This window comes from Parasteatoda tepidariorum, chromosome 4, assembly GCF_043381705.1.
Source record: "Parasteatoda tepidariorum isolate YZ-2023 chromosome 4, CAS_Ptep_4.0, whole genome shotgun sequence".
Classification (NCBI taxonomy): domain Eukaryota; kingdom Metazoa; phylum Arthropoda; class Arachnida; order Araneae; family Theridiidae; genus Parasteatoda; species Parasteatoda tepidariorum.
This window is the reverse complement of record NC_092207.1, coordinates 82021840-82044714: the sequence shown is the minus strand read 5'-3', so window position 1 is coordinate 82044714 and position 22875 is coordinate 82021840. Positions and strand designations below refer to the sequence as shown.

Below are 22875 nucleotides of genomic sequence, written 5' to 3'. Positions count from 1 at the left end.
ATTTCAAGTTTAACAGACATCTGTATCAATCAGAAATTTTTGTCTGAACCCATTTTTGTGTGTCAATATATTTAATAGAAAATTAATGATAATCTCAAATTTACTAAAAAAATTTACCAAAATAAATCATTAACATGTTGATTCATCTTAATTAACCTTAATCTTGTTTCATACAAAATAAGTGCACATAATAAGCATTATTGTCATACTCACTAATGTTATCAAAACATATAAGGTTTATATATGAATTATACATTTATGGACAAAAAAATTAGCGCACTAAGAAGGAGTCGTCAAAAAGAAACGAAATTTTATATACCTAATGACTACTTTGATGTAAGTAAATGATTAGAAAATCAAAGAAAAACAATAATCTTTGATTTTTTAATCATTTACTTATATCAAAGTAGTCATTACGTATGTAAAATTTCATTTCAATTTGACGACTCCTTCTTGGTGCGAAATTTTTTTTTGTCCATGAGTGTATTTTAAAGCATGGTACTTGGATTCAGAATTGCAAATACTATACGTGTTTGTAATATAGCATGACATGTGTAACAGTGAAGTGTGTCAATATTGTGACAAAGGGGAGTTAAATATATTGAAAAAAAGTGTGACATCAATTATAAACTAGTGACCACAATAATTTTATTTTAGTAATGGAACCCAAACTTGGAAGGCTTGTGAAGGCTCTCTATGACTTTCCAACAGATGATTCAAATGAATTACCTCTTCAAATTGGAGATGTTGTTCAGGTGATTGAACGTATTGACAAGCAGTGGTCTGTAGGAAAGTGCAATAATCTGGAGGGAAACTTCCCAATTGGTTTCACTATCGAATTGAAAGTACCTCCATTGAAAGACGAAGACGAGTTGTTTGCTGCAATAAGTGATTTCACTGCTCAAGAAAATGGAGATCTTACATTTCAGAAAGGTATGTTGTTGCTTTAATATTCCACTTTACTATGGTGAGTGGCGTTTCTGATTTAAAAGTTCTTTAAATGAAAAAACTTAAAAAAGCCACATTTTGCCTCCTATAACATAGCAAAGCTTTAATTCTGAACTACAGTTTGTAGCAAAAAGGCACAGACAGTTTTTAATATAACTTCATTGAAAACGAATAAACTAACAAATTATAATAAAATACTTTTACTTATAAATAAATTTAATTGGTTTCAAAGTGGCTGCCTTTAGCAGTGAGACAGAGGCGCAAGAATATATTGAAATTTTCAACTGTGGGCAGCAATTCTTTTATATCTATTTACCTAAGTCTTTTATCTATCTATCTATCTACCTTTCATCTATCCCATTCTTACTGAAGTGATTGCTTTAAAGATTCAAAATTTTAGTAGGGTTTAGTACAGGTTCTAGACTCCAAATGGCTGGTCAATTCGAATTCCGCACGGAAGTCAAGCATCACTGCCTGCGGTCAGTGTGTGGGTGGATGACCACTTTGATCAGTCTGCGTAGGGACCGAGGGTGTGCGGTATTGGTCCTCGTTAAACTGTTCTACCTTAAAGTGCTCGACTTTGCATGCAGGTCGTCAGGTTACCGAAATGGAGGGGGGGTGCCATCCCCTCTGCAGAGGATCAAAATTGTCATGGCATGTTTTCGGATGATCCTCAGGGATGTTTTCCAGACTGTCGCCAATAGCCTATTGTGCAGCTCTAGTGCGAGGTAAATGAACTACGACAAGAAATACGTTTTAAAAGAACTAATATAAATATAAAAAAAGCATGTGGTATCAGATAATTTTAAAGGTATAAATTTGGTGACATAGACCACACATGTTACCACATAATGTTCATTGAATTTCTCTGACATAGTGAATATAAAATAATGAAATATTTAAATACGCTCAATAAACTATTTTTTTTATCAAATAGAGCTATACGCTAGTAATTATCACTGTTTTCTACTCTAGGGTGTATTGGAAACACTTCACTGCCTATATTCTAATCACTGTTCTAATTCCAGTGTATTTTGAAGCTATTTGGCTCACAACGTGATCATTGTGTTTTGAGATTCTCTTGAGTTGTATTTCTTGTAAACATATATTTGCTACCCAAGGGCACCAGCAGCGGAGTGCAAGGGGGTGCACTTGCACCCCCCTGGTTTTTTTTCAAACAATTAAGGAGTATAAATTTTCTATTAAAAATATTTTTATTCAAAAACAAATAATTAAGTAATTATTGATACATAACAATTAAAAAATTGTTTAATCAAACAAGAATTGTAATTGTTTTGTTAGCTGTCCAAATCTGTTTATAGCTTTTTCAATGAATTCTGAGTCATCTTTGATTCTTTTCTTATGCATGCACAAACTACTTAACCTCTCGTGAGACATTGTAGACCGATTCTATGTTCTGATGAGTCGCATTGTACTAAAAGTGCGTTCAATAGTGCACATAGTAGCTGGAAGAGTTAGGCCAATTTTGACTGCCTCCGCTACAGCTGGATAAAACGGTGTGGCCTCAATAACTAAATCGATGTATTCGAGGGATTCATAAGAATTTTCTCTTTTCCTCCACATTTCGTAACACGTAAATTCGTAAAAATATCTTGTTAAGAATGAAGAAATGTATCTTGAAAAAAAATTTATCAGATGAAAGTATGTAATAACAAAACAAAATGTAATAACAGAATATTTTTAATTTTTCTTTTTTTTTGGGGGGGGGGAGTTAGTTTGTTTGATGGTTGCACCCCCTTTTATATTATTCTGCCGGTGCCCTTGTTGCTACCTGATTTATTATTTGTATTTAAAAAAAGAATCTTTTCATTTTAAGACCTGTCATTTCCAGACATAAGAATCGTCATTTGAAAAATAGAATCATTATAAAATGCTTCTTACATTGTCAACAGTATACCAACTTATAATTACAATATTGCACTTAATTTTATTCTTCCAGAAACTTGTTCTTCAAGCATTTCTGTAGTAGAAATTTATTAAGTACAGAGCTACGTAATTCAGTTTACAATCTATGCACAAAATCAGTCTACCCTGGATATGTATTTTAAAACAAAATAGTTCATAATAAATGGGGGGGTAAAGGTTCATTATAACAGACTTTTACATACTTTCTCTAGAGAAACACATCTGTTTCTTACACTGGATTGCTATTTTTGACCAGAAGTTGCCACAATCTGAAAAATCTGGTCCGAATAGTTTAACTGAGAAAATATTCGAAATTCTCCCTGTTAAGTTTGTTTTTTCATATATCTAGAACTATTCAAAGAATCGGAGAAATTTAGCACAAAAATAAAAGATGGAAATAATTTTTAATAATTTTATTCATTTCATTTAATAATAATTGAAATATTTTTGACTTGCAAGGTAAACAGATTTTTCGATTGCAATTTTACATGGTGTTTTACATTGCAAAATGATTCCTTCCTTATTTGAGTCCTTTTTTTATAAATTAAAAATTAAGATAAGATTTTAAAGATATTTTACTAACTGCCGATAACTTTTAAAATTTTTACTGCACTCGAATTGGACTTTTTTATAGTTTATGGGCAAAATGTTATTATTTCCGCATCCGCGTTGCTTAAAACTATTTCAAACACTAATACTAAGTTATTAAAACTTTTTTTTTTCCGCTTTTTTTTTTCTTTTCAAAATTTTATGTTTTATTATCACTTATAAACTATTTCGTAATATTCATTAAATTACTTTAATTCAGCTGGCACAGTGTCGTATTAAAAATAAAAATACTGGTAGAAGAATTATGATAATTTTCATTGATTTTTAGAAAAAATTAGAAATTTTAATTACTACAGCATGCTTAACAATTTAAGTAAAAATATATTATTCTTGAATTGAAAAGATTTTATTTTTAAATTAAAGTGAAATTTAAAAAGGTCCTTTCCATGCTTTCTATGCATGCTTAAATTTCCAACACCCTCTCTTTTTTTTTTTACTTCTTTGAACTTTACTGTAGTAATTAATTTTAGAAATACATTTAAATAAAATTAACTTTTCATAAACTTAAATTTACATTTTAATTTACTTTATAAAATTTTGAGTAGAATATTCTTTAATAATTTTTTACGATTTGCTGCGGTGGCCGAAAGTCTTGACCTCATTAATCATTGACCTCAAAACTCATTAGAGTAATTTTTTCCAACTTTTCCCATCCCCAAATTTAACTTAAATTACAAACATGAAACTCTCCAAGTTTAATATTTTCCTAATTTTCTTTGCTACCATATTTTTGCATGCATAAAATAAAAGTGGAAATAATCGAATTTTAATGTTATACGCAACCATTGCTCATACCTTTCTGCCCCCTAGAAAATAATAACAAATCATAAACCCCTTTCCCTTCTTATAAAAAAAAGGGTACTTTAGCTTCTATTGGGTGCTTTCGTAATCATTGAACGGCGACAAGTTAAGAGCTTTTGTAGACAATTCAAGATTTTTGTCTTCCTAAATGGATACATTTGATTAAAATTGCAAGAAATCGTGCTCAGTGCGAATTGCCACACGAGTTGTGCCCGTAACGAATTGTCGCCGCATCGAATTATGGACGAATTGTGCTCCTGCCAAATTGTTCCACGACAAATTGTGCATTACCAGGGATCTGTCCAGACATTTTGTGAAAGGTCCTGCTTTTGCAACATCGTGAATAAACTATTCATAATTTGTGAATATAAAATAAGCGTTAAGTCACATTCATTCAACCAGGGTCCTGCTTTTATGAATTTGTACAAATAGGGACATTTTATTGCAAACATTGCTAAAAACCTTTTCAAGTTTTTAAATTGTAAATAAATACAAGATTCTGCTTAACAATTGCTGCTACTATATTAGAGATGCAACATACAAATATTTGGTATTTAGCCAATACTGCTCAACACAGAATATTCATTTCGGACAAATAATGGAAACAAAATCAATCACATTTTTAATAATTTCAATTGACATATTTTAAATAACACAACTTAATTATGTATCACTTTTAATGTGTTACGCATTAAGTAAACTTAAAAAACAATTCTTAAATTTATAATATTTATTTCAAAAATTGCCAGCAATTTATTTTTATTTACATAATATTTTATTAGTTAATTTTATGAATAAACATAAATTGATCAATTATTTATTTGCAAAAAATAAATAAATTATGAATTAATATTAATAAGAATGCGTGCATGATGTTTGTAAAAGTAGAAATATTTTCTTAGAATACTGCATTTGGAATTTAAACTTAGGGAAACTTAGTTTGTCTGGAACCGTCTTTCTTACCCCCTCCCCCGGGAAGGGTTTATTCGATTAAAAAAACAATAATGAAGATAAACAAATTTGTGAAGAGTCCGATTAAAAGATAAACTATTTTGTGAAGGATCCGTTTTTATGAAATGATATTTTGTGAAGGGTCAGTTAACGGACCTAAATTTCTTCTAAACAGACCCCTGATTACGAGCTGCAGCCTCAAAGAATTGATGCCGAACAACTTAGGTAATTAAATGTTTCTATTAATTAAAAAACTTTTATTAATTTATATAACTTTTTATTAAAATCAAATTTTATGTTTCTAAAAAAATAAAATAAAATCTGTTAAAAAAATATATAAATCGTCTAAAAAAATTCGCGTTCAAATAAATATTGATTCACCTATTCTTAAAAGTCTTCTTAGAAATCAATATAAGTATTAAAAAAATAAGCATTGCACAAATTTATTTGGTGTTATTATTATTACATTTATGGTTTATTTGAAGGAAAAAATCCAGCACAACCGCAAAATAAATCAGATACTATTATAGCACTTGTCTCTGTAAAATTAACAAGTTAAAAAATAAATAAATAATTGTTTTAGTTTTTGCTTAAAAAAGGGCTACTAATACTTAATGTTAGATTTATTTTTTTTCGTCGTATTTTTCAATTTCCTTGAATAATATATAATTTAACTTTGATATCCATAATTGTTTCTATTTCATAGATAATTTATTTATGTCTCTGCATACTGCATTTTAGAGATATTTTTAAAATATCTCTAAAATGCAGTATAAATGCTCTTTATAAATCAAATTTGTGCTCTGGAAAATATTTATTATTTTCAGTTTAGTCTGAAGAATTATGTTTCCTGGAAAGAATGTTTTGAAAGTAGGAGTCGTAAATATGGTAACCATATTCATAAATCACCTGGCTTGATTTTATCTTGCGTCGTAGTTTTTTTTTTTGTAGAAACGTCTATCAAAAGAAAACCTTTTTATTACCTTATCATATCAACAAAAAAAAATTTCCTCAAAAAGAAAGTTTTATTTTTCCGATTTCAACGCAATTGATTTTCTTAAAATTTCGGTGTTTAGTAGATAAAATTTATCATTTTAAATTTCGATAAAAAGCGCTGAAAAATATCCCAATTTATATTTAGGATGGTGACTAATATTGCGTTTTTACTACTAATACTTGTGATCATTTTTGAGTTATATAAATTTTATTATTTTAAATTTACATGGAAAAGCTCTAGAAAAATATTCCAATTAATATTTATGATATATTACGTTTTTGCTACTAATACTTGATATATGTTTTTAATTTTATGCAAAATAAAAAGATAAATCGTATTTGTAATATAGTTTGTAACTAAGCTATTAAATTAAGAATCTAACTATGTATAAAAATCTACGTTTATGACTTTGATTCTTTTCTAAATTAAAAGAGTTTAAAACTAAAGGAATTGTTTCCTTATTATAATGAAATATAAATTTACCTTATTGGACATGGGAATGACGGCACAGTGTAAGCAAACAGAATCTTTTATGGAACACATAACATATATTTCAAGTGAGTAATTTCAATTTTCGTATAAAAAAAATTAAAAAAAACTGTTTCATGCTAAGAAACAATAATTACTGCGATGCAATCATCGGAGTTGTTGAGCGGCAGCAAACAGCGAGCTTATAGTGGTCCGACTTAACGAACATGAACTGCGCAGTGGAGGAGAATTCGAAAGATTTCATTACGTTTGGACTACTCAAATTTCTTGTTTATAATAATCTGCGTTGAGGCCTTCTCCCTTCTAGGAGGTATTGGCTTAGCCGCCTAGTAGTTAATAAAAAATTATCTAAAATGAAATTCTTTTTCCAACGATATTATATGAGACTTGTTTGCTGTCGTGAAATCGAAAAAACGGTGTTTGTTTAACGAAAGAATTGCACTTTTGTTGTTTTTTCATTTGCACGTTGGTTATCTTTGGATGTGTCTGAAAAAAGCAAAATCGATTGCACTTTTAAATTTCACTACTTAATACCTTTAGATCTTGTTTTGTGTATTCTTGCGCATGTGTAATGTTTTGGGTTGTAATAGTAAAGATTAGTAAGATTCTTAACAAAACTTCTATATTTTGACATACTGCGTAATTTTTAAAAATTGGCGGAATAATTCAAGTCTTGGTATGACCAATGGTTATTTTGAAAAATATATATATATATATCGTTTATTCCGTTAATACAAAATACAATACACTCATGTTTTTTTTTTCATTAATTGAATTTATTTATTTTTCATTTACATTGCCATAACATTAAATACCATTTAGTCAAAATCATTTTTTTTTTCCTTTAACCTCTGTCCGAAATTTTTCTCAAAAACGACTTGACAGATTTTTTTAGTTCATTTTTTACACGTTTTGAAAATGAGTTCCCCTATGTCTAAAAATAGATTTTTTAAAAATAGTTCTAATAATATTTCAATTTTTTATGATTCAACGATTATGATATATTAAAAGCTTTTCGTATAAAGAAAATAATACCGCCTATTTCGTCTTTCCTCAAAATTTTAATTTAAATTTTATTACAATTTTTGAGTGTCGTAGTCTTGAAAACATGTAATTATTTTATTGCATTCTGTTTAGTTCGATTCAAGCTAATAGATGTAGTCTTTAGTTGAAAAAGATTTTCTCGTTTTAAAATTTAATATATTTTTAAGACTCTAAGCCAGTGTTTCTTAACCTTTTTGATATAATGGACCCCTTTTAAAATTTTTTAAGAAGTCACGGACCACTCCCCCTGTGAAAAAAATAATTGCAAAAAAACATCAATTATTAGAAAACATTTAATTTTATTATTTAATAGTATACAAAATTTTTAAAATTAAAATTTTTAATGTGAAGGTTGCTGCTACTTTTCCTTAATTAATAAATTGAATTGGGGGATGATTTTCGACAAAGCAACGTGCATATCATGTTCAACAGTGTGGAAAATCCCTCTTTGCAAAGAGATACATTGTAGCAAACGGAATTATAGCTGCCATAGCTCGCTTTACAAGGAATGGGTAGGCTTCCAAACGTTTTAAAAATTAGGAGTAGTCAGCGGACCCCCAAAATATAACTCATGGACCCCTTAGGGCTTCATGAACCACAGGTTAAGAAACCCTGCTCTAAGCTCTTATAAATTGCCATTTTTAGAAGGAATTTTTTAACTTGAGAATCTGGAGCAACAAACTGAAAGAATGTTTGGCAAAGTATCTCAAAATATTGCACACAACACTACAACGACCACTGTTTTTAAAATTATAGAAAACGATATAAAGAGTTTACTTGCGTAAAAAATATGTTTCTGTGAAAAAGCTAAGATTAAGATTCTCGATAAAGTATATGCTTTCAGCTATATAGATCTGTTGCAGAATAATTCCTGCCTTCCTTCCTTGATTAAATGTGCTCCCGATGAATCTCATATTTGTTTTAATAAAGCTGTTAGTTAACAAGTCATTGATAGTATAAAAAATCTACTACAGCAAAAAAATCGGATTCGGCAGTTGACCCTGCGCATGCGTAACCAGAGAAATGAAATATTCTGGCATCAACGGTAGAAATGGTTGCCGTAGTATTCAGAAATTTTTAATTTTCTATAGGTTTAAAATCTAATTTAGAAAAAAAAGCATGTTATTATTTTCTTCTCTTATTTTCTTCTTTAGGGTCTAAAATGAAAGAAGAAAGTTCACTTCATATGTTTATCTAAATTCGAAGTTTAAATCTGTTATAGATTCACTCCTAAAGAATTTTAATCCTAGCCCACACGAACCCGAAATGCATAGAACTTAAAGCCCGAGATATACGTCGGATAATTTCTTTTGTCCTACGGATAACTAATCTTTAAAAATATATATATATATATATATTAATCAATGAAAATTACATAATTGTAGATAAATAACACGCAAAATGCATTTGATATAAATTTTTAAAAAAGGAAAGACGTGTTATACGTTACTTTTATTAGCAAAAATCTCGCTTTTTAATGTTAAATAAGATAAGATAACCCATTACTTGTAATAATTTGTTCTCTGTCAAGTTTAATATTCATTCAAGATGAATAATGATGTATCTTTTATATTCATAATTCACAGTTACAGTATTAATGTAAATCATAACTCGCAGTGATACATTAAATAGTATAGATAGAGTGTTTAAATGGCTTCTGCTGTTGTACATTTTCTTTCATCTTTGACTTCCTGTAATGTCTTAAAAAATTCCACAGAATTTGGAGTAATAATCAATTACAAAATAATACTAAGGTAAGATTTAAATCTCTCCTCCTTTTTTAAAAAAAAACATCAGGGCGTGTACCTGCATCTAAATTTACCACTACAGCATTGGACATATGAATAAATTACCTTTAATGAATACCGTTGCTGGTAGAACCTTTAATGAATGCTGTGCTGTTATTACGATATATGTACTTGGGAGCTTCGCTTCTGTCTGCTAATGCTCACCAACCCCCAAACTAGGCTTGATTCTCATCTGTCACGATATCCATTGAATATTACTTTTTACTTTAATATAATCTCTCACATCGACCGATCAGGGAACGACGTCCAACGCCCGGTATAGTACCGACGGGAACTCCAAGATGACTGAAACAAAACATGAAAGAAGAAAAAAAAATCTTAAGCATCTTAACATCTTAATATTAGCCATCACAAAATAAAACTCCTTACAGCAGTAGCAGATCTCTTTTTTGTTGTACCTTATAAATTTTACATTTTTTTACACTTAATAACAGAACCAAACGTTTGCTTAAAAGTAGTAAAAATGTTTCTGAAAATTTTATCGTGACTCAAAGCCGCCCGAGCCCTAAATCTTTTTTCAATAAGCGATTAATTTATTTAGGAGAAGCTATTGGTAAATCCTCGTTCTATTACTGGTGCCTATGATGCTTAATTAAATTTGGTAATAGGTACTAACTTAAAAAATAATAATAATAAAAAAAAACTACAAAGCAAAATTAATGGAGAAATGGTACAAGTTTGTTAAGGAGAAAAGTAAAAAAATCGCCATATTATTATCGAAGAAAATGATACTTAACTAATATTGGTATAAGGTACTAATTAAAATAAAATTATAAGCTACATACTTAAAAGCATAATTAATGGGAAATTTATTTTAATTCGTTTGAGAGGAACATAAAAAATCTTCATTCTATTACTCACGCCAATAATCAGTAGATAATTTTGGCAATAAGTATTAATTAAAATAAAACGAAAGTAATCTATATAAAATGCAAAATTGATGGAGAAAAGGTACTAATTCGTTTAAGCGAAGCGTAAAAAAGTGTCAAACTATTTTTAACCCCAATGATACCTAATTAATTTGTGTAATAAGTACTAATTGAAATTTTAAAAAAAAATTAGCACTCTAAGTACTAAAAAGGAAAATAAATGGAAAAACAGTGATAATGCGTTTCGGAGAAACTTAAAAAAAATCGCCATACTATTGCGCCAATGATGCTTGATTAATTGTCGTAATAGGCCTTAATTAATTGTAGTAATAGACCCAAAACCTTAATACCAGTAGTGTTTACTGGTATTAAGGTAATTGGTCCAGTTTTAAAATGTACCTCATATATTATGTAAGAGCTGCTGTGACTCAAGAGATACAGCACTCGCCTCCCAATGAAGTGAACCAGGTTCGAATCTCAATGTATTCTGATCTCGGCTCGCACCGGCCACAATGCTAACATAAAATATTTTCAGTGGTAGACTGATCATGGGTTAGAATGTCCTTGCCGTTCGGCTAACTGTAGAAGGTTTTCGTGGTTTACCTCTTATGTAACGCGAATGCGGGTTAGTTCCATTAAAAAGTCTTCCACGAAAGCTAGTCTGTCTCAAAGCGTGATCCAGGAGTTCCCTTGTCTTCTGAATTGTTTTCAAAATTACAAGGCTACAGAGATGAATATTGATAGTCGTAACCTCAGAATTGGGTCGGCTGTTTAACGCCGGTTATGAAATAAAATAAAATGCATAATAGGCCTTAATTAATTTTATATAAATAGTATATTTGACACCTGTTAAAACTGCATCAATGCTTGAAACTTTAATATAGATTCTTGTGGATAAAGTTTTTTTATGGACCTTATTTAACGGAATAAGTACCTGATAAAATTGCTTAATTGCGGTAAATTTTGACTTCCATGTGTTGGCATCAAGCAACAGCATCAGGCCTAATGATGCTTATTACAAACCGGGTAGGACAAAATATAAAATTGTAAATATTTTAGCTCTATTCATTATGGTGGTACATGTCTTTCTAGTGCATAGTTTCATAGCGTTGTGAAGTACTAATATATTGATTGTTTACTTTCTCACCCCTTACATTGAACAGGTATTTGTATAAATTGAACAGCTGTACGGAGTACTTTCCGCGGCTCTTTGAATAATAAAATAATGGTGATCAAAATTGACCTCATTTGTTGTTAAAGTAGACAGAGTTTACATTTCCTAACTCCTCAAATAGATTTAAACTGCATAATCATAATTTAGGAGCTTAAATTTTGAATAGGTTGCGCAATTTATGGATATTTAAGAGAGAATTATTACATGTTTAAAGATTGAAGATGAAATGGTATTACTAAGAAATAATTCAGAAAGAAAAAGAAAAAAGATGTAAGGAATAATCTTATTAGGAATGAGATCTAAATTTATAGTACTATCATTCATCATCTTTATTTCAAGGTTTCTTGAATAAAAACAAATACGTTTTTCAGCAGTTTCAGTTTCACCTAGTTTGTTCAGTTCTGTCAACATTTTTCCCTCGCTTCTAAGTCGCGTGCATGACGAGCTGCGACACGTCTTAAAAGTAAAATAGAACTTCCTTTCTTTCCTTAGTTATGAAACCTCATTAAGATAAGGAAACAAGAGTCATTGTATTTGAAACACATTTTCCTTGACGACCGACTGGACTTGACGAGAATTTTTTGTATTAAAGCGTTGAAATTTTAAGCATCATTCTGCCGAACTCTCAATATTTTTTATTTTATTTTTTATCGATGCATTTCAGTTATTTTTAATCAAAGTAAGTGAACATTCCTTTTCTCTGTGACCTTATTAGTGTGAATGAGCGTATAATTAAATGCCCTAATGATATTTAGTAGTCTGTCATATTTAGTGGGGAGACTACGTCATAAATATGGCATAGTAACAGGACTCGATAATTTACATATAACAAAATTTGTTTCTTTCCCGTTTTAAAATTGATATACCTGTTTATTTTATTTCGTTTCTAATTCTGTCTATTAAATAAACTAATAGTAATCTTCATATTACTGTTAATCTACTTGGCTAATTTTATTTTAAAACGTTATAATTGTCCCAAAATTTTTTTATAAATGCAGATATTGGTTTTATTTCATTGCTTTATTATTGTTGTTTTTTAATTTCTTATCCTGCAAACGGGAGGATTACATACTCGATAAAATTGCGATTTTTTTTCTTTATTTACTTTTATTTATTTGCCTACTATATAGACTTTTTTTTACTCAGACAACTACGCGTCAATATTTTTCTACTTTGCATTTTGTTGCCAATCCCGCTTAATAAGTTAAAACATTTCTTATTTTTGAGATTCTGGGATTATTCAGATATCGTTCCCCCTGTAGGATCCTTTTTACCTCCGTTGTTTTTTTTTTTTAAATTTTTTTATTATATTTTTATTTAATTATACTACGTAAATTGCGATTTTTTTTTTCCTTCTATTTTATCAATGACAGCGAGTGTCAAACTTATCGTCTGATGAACTTATCGTCTGACTTTTAAGTTCAACTCAAAAGTTGACTTTTAGCTATGCCAAGAAGTAAAGTTTTATGCTTGTTTAACTGTTTGTTGCCTAATTGATCTGTCTTCAACAAACGCCGTGGATTAATAATGAGTCAAGATTTTAAAAAGAATTAAAGAAAAACAAAAAGAGGTAGAGGTATAAGGCTTGTTGCTTTCTGTTTAGGAAAACAACTATTTATTCTACCAAAGTTCTGAAATTAGTTACAATGTTCGTCTATAAAGAGTGCATCAAACTATAGAAATTAAAACATTGTTTTGTGCTTCATTCGGAATTATTCCGATTTAAATTTAATAATGGTTATAGTAAACACATTGTTTAATTGCTTTTTCTTTTCAGTCGCGCCATTTGTTGTTGAACTAACAAATTTGGATACTCCAAGAATAAATTCAAATTTTCCTTAGCTTTGTCCAGTTAATGACATATTGTATAAATTCTTCATAGTCAAAAAATACTTTTAAAGCTTATTTCCCACCAGGTATGATTATAATATTTAGTGCAGATATCGAATTGATTAAAATTAAATTAATTGTAAATATATCAATTATAAAAATGATAAAATTAAAAGCTGATTCTTGCCACCATATACATATATTGACCCAGTATGTCTCTTGCATGGTGGTAGTCTTCCATTAAGGGTTAAAATGCTAAATATCAATGAAGAAATCAGACGTTGACTGTAATTGGTAACAGCTTGTTATTTAATTTACTTCATACTGACTAGAATTAAATTGGAAGTAATGCAGTTTCCTACATCGTGTTAATTCAATTTTATATGCCGAAGTTAATAGTTGTTACTTCTTGAAGCATATTGGTCTTTTCTATTTAAAATCTAAATTTTTTTCTTTTAAATTACAACTGTTTTAAATGTTAAGAAAATTATCTAATTACAAATAATTATTATTTTACTTATTTAAAATTTCTTTGGAAAAACTAGTTTTTTGGGTGTGTCAGTGTTCGTCGTTTGCCTGATAAAAAATATTCTAACCTTATTTGTCTCAATATTCCTGATTGTTGTGTATGTGCAAAAAATCTATTTTTTGCAAATACAAATCCCATTCTTTCAAATATGGTTGCAGCGAGCATAAATAAATGAGTATTACCCAACACCCTATCCAGTAAAATTTTCCGGATATTGAGACTGTGAACGTACCTCTACCGCAGTATTTCCCAAAGTGTGGTACGCGTACCCCCAGGACAGGGGCGGATTAAGCGTACGCGGGGCTCTAGGCCATTCAAATTTTTGGGGCTCTTAGATTAAATTTTTTTCTCGTATATTTTTTATTTATTCAAATATAAAAGTATTTCTATATCTTTTCATTTAAGAAAGCATATTTAAAGTTAAAATAAATAATAATAAATTAAATAAATGTTACTTTATTTTGTTAAATTAGAACTAAAAAAATTATCGTATTTCATTAATATATATTTAAAATTGATTTTTTTTTTAAAAATCATTTTTTCTTAATTTTTAAAATTTATTTTCAAAAAAATTTTTTTAAGCGGGGCCCCAGGCCATGCCCTAGTCACACCTAATGGGTAATTTGCCCCTGCCCCAGGGGGGGGGTACAGGAACAGTTTAGTAGGAGTACGCATTCTTATGCGAAATATCTTGCAACAAACATAAAATTTCAAAAAATTTTATTTAAAAGCAAAGCTGGCTATGGAAATTTACGATTACGTATTTTTCTACTGGCTATTTTTTGCAGAGTTAACAGTTAATAATTAGTGGTTTTTTATAGTAAAAAATACATTCATTTTCTTATTAGTGGTACACAGCGTTACGAAAAATTTAGAAAGGGTACACAAAAGTCATAAGTTTGGGAAGCACTGCTCTACCGTATAATCAATATTTTTTTCCTATTGGTCCGGATGTAAGTAATGAAAATATGAGATGAGTACAGGGTAATTGCCGGGCTTAATTTAGGCTTACGATCCAACATCCTTTTATTTTAATCAATAATGCTTCTAAAAATTGCAAAATTATGTATTTCAAACTTAAGAATCGTCTGTGTATATAAACTATGCATATGATTAAGATGTCCATTAATTATATAAGGGAAAATGGGATAATTCGTAGGCCAGTTGGAACTAAATTGTTTGACCTAGAAGCTGTTAAATTTCATTCAAGATATTCATTGTTTAGTTGTATACACTGTATCATTTCCAAAAAATGAAAGGTGCGCTAATTTTTTCTATAATTTTTTTTCAAGAGAAAGTCAAATCACTTGGTCTAACGCCACTAGTAGGATAAGACTAGATACACATGTCAACTCTATGGGAAATTTAGAAATACTAGAATTTCTTTGAAGGTAGCAGGCATTTTATATGAGGATTTAAGAAAAAAATTTTTTTTAATGGCAGGCACTTGGGATGTGTTGTCCCATTGGCTAGAACTGCTACTCTCTTCTCGTTACCCAGTGGGCACCTGTGGCGAAGCCACGGCGATGAAGCAGCGTCGCCCACGTCACACAATCACAAACCCGTTTATAGGGCGGGTCACAATCACACAAAGGAGAAAAGACATAGAACACAGAGAGAAAGAAACATCCATGCCCAAAGCGGGATTTGAACCCGCAACCATCGGCTCTGCAGTCAGGCACGCTAACCACTCGGCCACCTGGTCGACCGATTTAAGAATATTATGCATGCAATTTACATGTCACGTAGTTATCTTCTTCCTTCGTAGGACTACGGTTTTTGTTGGCCCATAGACGCACATCAATGAGGAACAGGACTGGGTAGTACCTAGTCTTGCCCCGAAAGCCGAGTTATCAAAACAAAAAAGAACAACCTGCCATTAGACTTAATCCTTATTGTGTGTTAGGGTATGAATCTTTAGTTAACGTCTAATAAGCTTGACTGCAAATAATTTTTTTAATTGTAATAACTAATAAATATGGATAGTTAACAGACAGATAGAATAACATTTAGAGAGTTTAGTAAAACAAATTTATCTATACTGAGACCATTATGGAAGGTTCTTTTTCTTGATTATTAGAGTGTAATTCAGAGCTTTTCTGCTAAAAAAACAGATCTAATTTCAACTCATTTGAGGTACCCGGCCTTACCTCACTCTCCTCTACATGGTTCGAGCATATAGCCTTTCCTGCAAGATTTATTATCTCAAACTTTTTGCAAATTCAGTCACTTTATGGAGAAGAAAAAAAATCACATACTTTATCAAATTTTTATAGTGACGATTTCGTAGTTATATACTTATTTGTCTTTGATTTTCAGTAAATGCTATAAAAGTTCTTTTAAGGTGAAGTTTTTTAGTTTCACAATTATTACTTCTTTCCTCATTGTTTGTGGTCTTTTCCATGGTTGTTTAATGTTATGAGAATACTAGTGCAAATAAATCGTAAAAGTGGGTAATTATATTAGTTGATTACTTTTTTGCTTTGATTTTGATTGTAATGAATATGGATTTATTCTTGAGTTTCGATTGTTATTTCCCTTTTTTTATGTTAACTTGACATAATGTATATTCTTTTTTTTTTTTTTTAAATTTTGTTAAAATATTATTTATTAGACTTGTAGAGAAAAAAAACTCAGTTTTATTTCGTTGTGATTTGTTTTCAATAAAGCACGTCCTACATTAATAAATTAATATCTAAATTTATACTCTTTTGCTTCTGAGCACAGTGATATCTAGTCACTAACTAAGTTACATTTGAATTTTAAAATTTTTCTTTGTAATAATTAATACGATGATTATCAACAAAATATTTTTATATGTTTTGTTTGGTGGTTTATTAAAATGAATTTTAAAATTATTAAGCTTTATGAATTTATTGTAGGAGATCTCATTGTTGGTAAACAGGCAATTGATGCAAACTGGTGGAAAGGCGGCATTGATAACCAACAAGGTATTTTCCCTCTGACTCATGTGTGGAAAATAAACAAGTACATGCTTCCTGAATTAAAAACTTCAAAGAAAGTGGCAATGAAGGCAAAAGTAAAGATGAACATGAAAGCTCAGATTCCAGATGAAATGGATCTGTTTCAAGATGAAATTGTAAACATCCTTGAAGAAGTTGAAAAGGGATGGTTTAGGTATAATAGTCTATATATTAAGTATATATGTGTTTTGTTTGATATGAACCTATTAGATTCACAAAGATTAAAAATTTAAATTTTATTTAATTTAAATTGTCTAGTGGTGTTTCATTAGCATTTTGACCTTCATTCTACTTTTTTTTTTTTTTTAAATTTTAATCTTTTGTAAGGACCATAAAATTTAGAACAATTAAAATTAAATACAATTATGAAGACCTGTCCTCTCAATTTTCAGTACACATTTTTGCATATTAATTGTAACTTTATTTACAGCCAAATGCCACCAAAAAACTGACTGATTTGAAAAATAAAAATCTTGTAAACAAAGGGTGATAGAGGAATGAAGCAAACACTATGCATATTGTGAAGGCTGAAATTTTGGAATTCAGTTACAAAACTTGGTGCAGTTTGCTGTACAGAATTCTTGAAGTAAATATAAATTCCAAGGAACTGTAATTTAACCTGTGATATTCCCAGAAAAGCACAATGTTCAATACAATATGAGGCTTAGACCTCCTAAACCAATAGAAAAGCTTCCTATCTCGTTTTAACCTTAGAATCCATCGTTCTGGTCATCAGTAGCATACATGGCCATCTGTTGGTTACTTTTGTAATTAAATTTTCAAAATTACTGTTCAAAATTTTTACACCTTTCACAATCAAAATACTGTTTGTTTCATTACTCTATCTCTCTTTAGTGGTGAGATTTTTAATTTCTAAGAATTCACCATTTTACCAAAATTTACTCTTAACGGACGTATCTAGTGTTTTTTTTCTTCTTTTTGTTAATTGTTCTTGCATCTTATATTTCAATGTTGTTACATCATTTTAAATGTTTATTTTCTTTTTTTAGAGGAGAGTGCAATGGTCGCCACGGTATATTTCCTGCTTCATTTGTTACAATAATTGATGAAAACTCTGCTTCCAATATCATGCCGATAAATGAGTCTTCTTTTAATCTTGACGTGAACCAATTGACCTATGATAACAATCACTCTGGTTATGATTGTGTTAACAGTGGTATTACACCATATGGTAGCACTCTTTACCCATTCAAAGCAGAATACCCGAATGAGCTCAGCTTCAATGCTGGTGAAATAATTAACTTGATTGAGCATGTGGATAGTAACTGGATTAAAGGAGAGATTGATGGCAGAATTGGTATCTTTCCTGCAAATTTCGTCAATATCGTTGTGGATTGCCCAACTAGTGAAAAGGAAAAAGCTTCCAAAGAACAACCAAATGATATTGATCTAAGTCTTTTTCCTCCTGACACTTATGGTAGAGTAATTTTTGACTTCTACCCACAATTAGAAGGTGATGTTAGATTAAAAGAAGGTGATACTGTTACGCTAATGAGGAAAGTGGATCGTAATTGGTACGAGGTTATTACGGACAGTGGCGACACTGGAATATGTCCCGAAAATTACATTGAAGTGATTGGTAGTGGTCCACCCTCATACAATGAAGTTATGGGCAATATTTATAATTGGTCTAATAATTCAGTGACTAATAATAATTCTGAAAAGCAATTAGGTTTTAATTCATTTGACACAAATACATTGTCATTTTTGAATCAGAACACAAATTCATTTGAAAATAATTTGAATTCTGATGTGACTTCCAAATTTTTAGATGATAAAATTTCCCAGAGCTTAAAAGCACTTGATTCATCTGGTGTTAGCTCAGGTTATGGTAGCAATGAAAGTAAATCATCTTGTGTGAGCTCTAACTCATTTGATAACAGTAACATAACTCATCCTAAAGAATGGAATGATTTAAACAGTTCAGTCTTCCAGACTAGTGATTCTTATGAAAATGTTCAAGAAGAAAAAATCAGGTAATTAATAATTTTTAAAATATTTTTTTAAGTATGTACATCATTCATTTATTTTATGTCATAGTTTTTTTTAAATTTATATTTCAATGTTTTTCCAATGTTATTTGTAAACAAGTCTGTAGGAATTTCAATGCATTCTTATTGATGTTTCAAAAAATTTTTTAGATTTAAAATTCATTTAAAATTATTCTTCAGAAATAACCCTTGATTCCTTTAACTTGACTTAGTATTAATTAATTGTAAATGCTCTAATTCTAAATAATTTCTACAATTTAATAATTACAATCACTTGCTAAATTATGATTTGTTACTTTAATAACAAATAATTAGTTAATAAAATTAAAAATGGAATTTATCTTCTCTGGGGGAAAAGATGATTTTGATAGAAATAAGTTTTGTAGAAGTCTGTATTGTTATACTTCAGTGAATGTTTTTTAATGTTTCTTGGAATTCTAAAACTATTTATACTGGTAATTAAATGACAATATTAATCTGTTTTAAGAAAGTATATTAAATAACAAATATGTTTATATCTGGTTAGAAGATAATCTTTATGAATTAGGAAAACTAAACCACAGAATAGGTAAGTCTTTTCAGAAGAATATTTGGTAGAATATTAAAAGCTAATTTCGGAAAAAAATTCTAATGTTAAAGGGTTTTATCTCAGAAAAATAAAATTATGCAGAGACAGTATGCCAATTAATATTATAATGAGAATTTTATTAGTTATGTTTTTAAATGCTTCTAAATTATCTTTGACTTCTTGAAATATTTTTATGGACAATATCCAACAACTTAAACAAAAGAGCTTAGTAAATTCATGTTTTGAGTAGCATATTAAAGGATTCACTGAAAATACATTTTTATTGAGAAGAATGTAATGCAAATCGGAAAAATTTATAGTATGTTCGGAAACTACGGCACTTAGGACTCAAGATATCCAGATTTCTGTTGTTTTTTTACTAAATATGGGTCCCTATTTACAATTTTAATTTTCTGCTTTATCTATCTATTTATGTGCTCATTCATAATTATTCTCTTTATTGAAAGGCAAAACAGGGAATTTCGAAGCATGGAGCACATATTTAAACAATCAAGGCTTTTAATTAAGACTAATCAAGCACTTGTATCAAGGAAATGTAACAATGTAATTTGATGCTCAGAATTATTTGAATTTTTTTCATCATCTATGAATAAAGAAAAAAAAGAAATATTTATATTTAAAGGTCGGTTATAATTTTGCCACCATAAATGTGCTGGTGAGCTATGATTTTCCTCTCACTCTTTATAACTTGTTTTTCATGTCCACTCTATGCAGTTCTGACACATAAGAGGAATCATTGATGGCACTTTTATCAGTTGCCCTTTTATAAATATATTTTGAATGACAGGTTTTATAAAATTTATTCTGTTTAAGCATTTTAGTCCATTCGAAAAGTATTTCTGATTGAAGTAGCATTCATTATAAAAGTATCATTCTGATTCTAAACATTTTTATCGTAGAAACTTATTATTTTATAAATCTTTTTCATTATTCATAATTCTTGTATGTATTTTAGGAATTGGTCTTCAAACAATTCTAATCTTCCCACTTTTGAAATAAACACAGGAAATTTTAATGCTGAACGAGATCAAAGTAAGAATTACTTCATTGTTACTTTTGGTTTTACATTGTTTATGTTTGTTTAGCCTTGTTTTCACTCAAAAACTCTACTTTTATTATTGTTTCTTATTTATTTAGTTTTAAAAACAAAAGGTAAGATAAATTACAAAATTATTTATTTAATTTGCTGTATATTTACCATGCTATTGTGTAGTTTTACTCAGTTCGGAACAGTAAAATTTATGATAAACAAAGCCAATTTTCATATTTTATTTTCTTATAAAACTCAGTATGCATTTGCTATTTTTCATAAAATTATGCAAAGGGGCCATTAATGTATTATAGGTTATGTGTATATATATTTAAATATACAGTAGGGAACCGATTATCCGGAACGATCGGGACCATCGCTATTCCGGATAACTGATTTTTCCGGTTTTCTGAATCGCTACAAAAAGCCGTTTTTTTTATTGTCAAATTCAACGAAAAAAATATATTTGGAAATAATCTTGAAAAGAAGAAAAAAACGATGAAGTAATACACTAATGATTGTTTCCAAAATGATGGTAAGGTTAACATCTTTCAAAAAAGAAAGAAAAATCTTGAAATCTTATGAGGAGAAAAACATTTGTTTTTTCAAAAATGGCTGGAAAATTTATCGAATTTCGTTCCGGTTATTTGGTTTTCCGGTTTTCTGATTTCCGGATTACGGGTTCTGTACTGTATATATATATTAGATGTGTACCTGGTCCTAAATTTTTTTTCAGACCTGGGTACCTGGTGCCAGGTAAAAATTTAATCTCTCATTCAGCTGGTTGAAAACTTTAATACATACCTGACAAAAACTTTAATACACATTATAACATTGATGTGAAATGATATGAAAATCGTAATTTGCTATTGAGCAAATATTTTAGAAGATATAATACTAATGAAAAGATTTTAGAGAAAAAGATATTGAAGTAAAAAAAAGTTTTTAGATTCAGATTTTTGTTCAAGAAATTTTAAAAAAGTTTCGAAAAGGTTTTTAGGATGACTGTTTGAATGTGAAATAATTAATGTAAAACTTAATTATAAAATGGAGATTTCTGCTAATAGTAAACTTAATAGTTAATTAGATTTTGTTTTGATTCATTTAAATTTTCGACAGCTTTACATTCTATTGAGCAAAGAATATTTTTAAATCTTTCAATGAGATGATTGTATATTAAATTTAAAAAAAATTGGTTATCATGGTTTAAATTTTAATTAACCAATAAATATAATTCATGTGCTATTAGACCTACCTAAGAATAATCTCTTTAAACTTATTGATACTTGGAAGGAAATTTTATTTTAAAACCAATGTTGTCCAGAAGGTTTTTATAGTGGTTTGCTTTTTTAATGTTGCACCTCTATTTCCGTATCTCAGTTTGAACCTCCAAAAGATAAAATGACTCCTAAATTAAGTAGCAAACAAAGAGCCAATTTGGTTTTAAAATAACAGGGAAACCTTCCATGAATATTCCGATAATAAAGAAACTTTTACTAAACTGATTAAAAATTATTAATATTAACTGAACAATGTACTAACTAAACTGATTATTGAACCAATGAGTAAGAAAGGGGCTTTCTTGTAAAAAATTAGTTTAAGAATACTGATGGGCAATTTTATTCATATATGCTTCTTTTCAATATGAATTTGCATCAATTTATGCTGAAAATATAATAAAATATTTACAAGGGAATTTATTTGTTAAGTAATGTAAAAATGAAAAAGGAATTTGCTCATTTTTTTTAGTAAAATAAAAACTGTTATGATTAAAGTTTATTTATCAAAGTGTGTTAAAATAGTAGGCTCGGTGACTTGGTTTTAACAGGTGCTTTTGTACAGTATGGAACTGATTATCCGGAACGATCGGGACCATCGCTATTCCGGATAACTGATTTTTCCGGTTTTCTGAATCCCTACAAAAAGCCGTTTTTTTTTATTGTTAAACCCAACTAAAAAAAATTGGAAATAATCTTAAAAAGAAGAAAAAACGATGAAGTAATACACTAATGATTATTTCCAAAATGATGGTAAGGTAAACATCTTTCAAAAAAGAAAGAAAAATCCTAAAATCTTATGAGGAAAAACAAATTTGTTTTTAAAAAATGGGGGGGTGTGTGGAATTTATCGAATTTCGTTCCAGTTTTTTGGTATTCCGGTTTTCTGAATTCCGGATAACGGCTTCTGTTCTGTTCTAGAATAATGTGCCATTTATGTAAAAAATTATTTATGCAACTATTGGGTTTTCTTAACTTTAAGCAATTATCAATGTAATTCCATATTTC

The 22875-nt window shown here is 29.3% G+C and overlaps 1 protein-coding gene across 4 annotated transcripts in view; it reads left to right on the top strand.

The window, feature by feature from the left end:
• Nucleotides 1–22875, top strand: part of LOC107456340 (rho guanine nucleotide exchange factor 38) — a 60137-nt gene that overhangs the window by 3253 nt on the left and 34009 nt on the right. For 3 of the 4 annotated variants that reach the window (XM_016074192.3, XM_016074194.4, XM_043039179.2), the window contains exons 2-5: nucleotides 658–933; nucleotides 16858–17113; nucleotides 17970–18956; nucleotides 20516–20592. In XM_016074192.3, the coding sequence (XP_015929678.1) occupies nucleotides 660–933; nucleotides 16858–17113; nucleotides 17970–18956; nucleotides 20516–20592 (1594 nt within the window). In that variant the 5' untranslated portion in view covers nucleotides 658–659. Of the gene's footprint in view, nucleotides 1–657; nucleotides 934–11994; nucleotides 12296–16857; nucleotides 17114–17969; nucleotides 18957–20515; nucleotides 20593–22875 lie in introns of those variants that run through there. The other variant, XM_016074195.3, reaches the window with a different exon arrangement.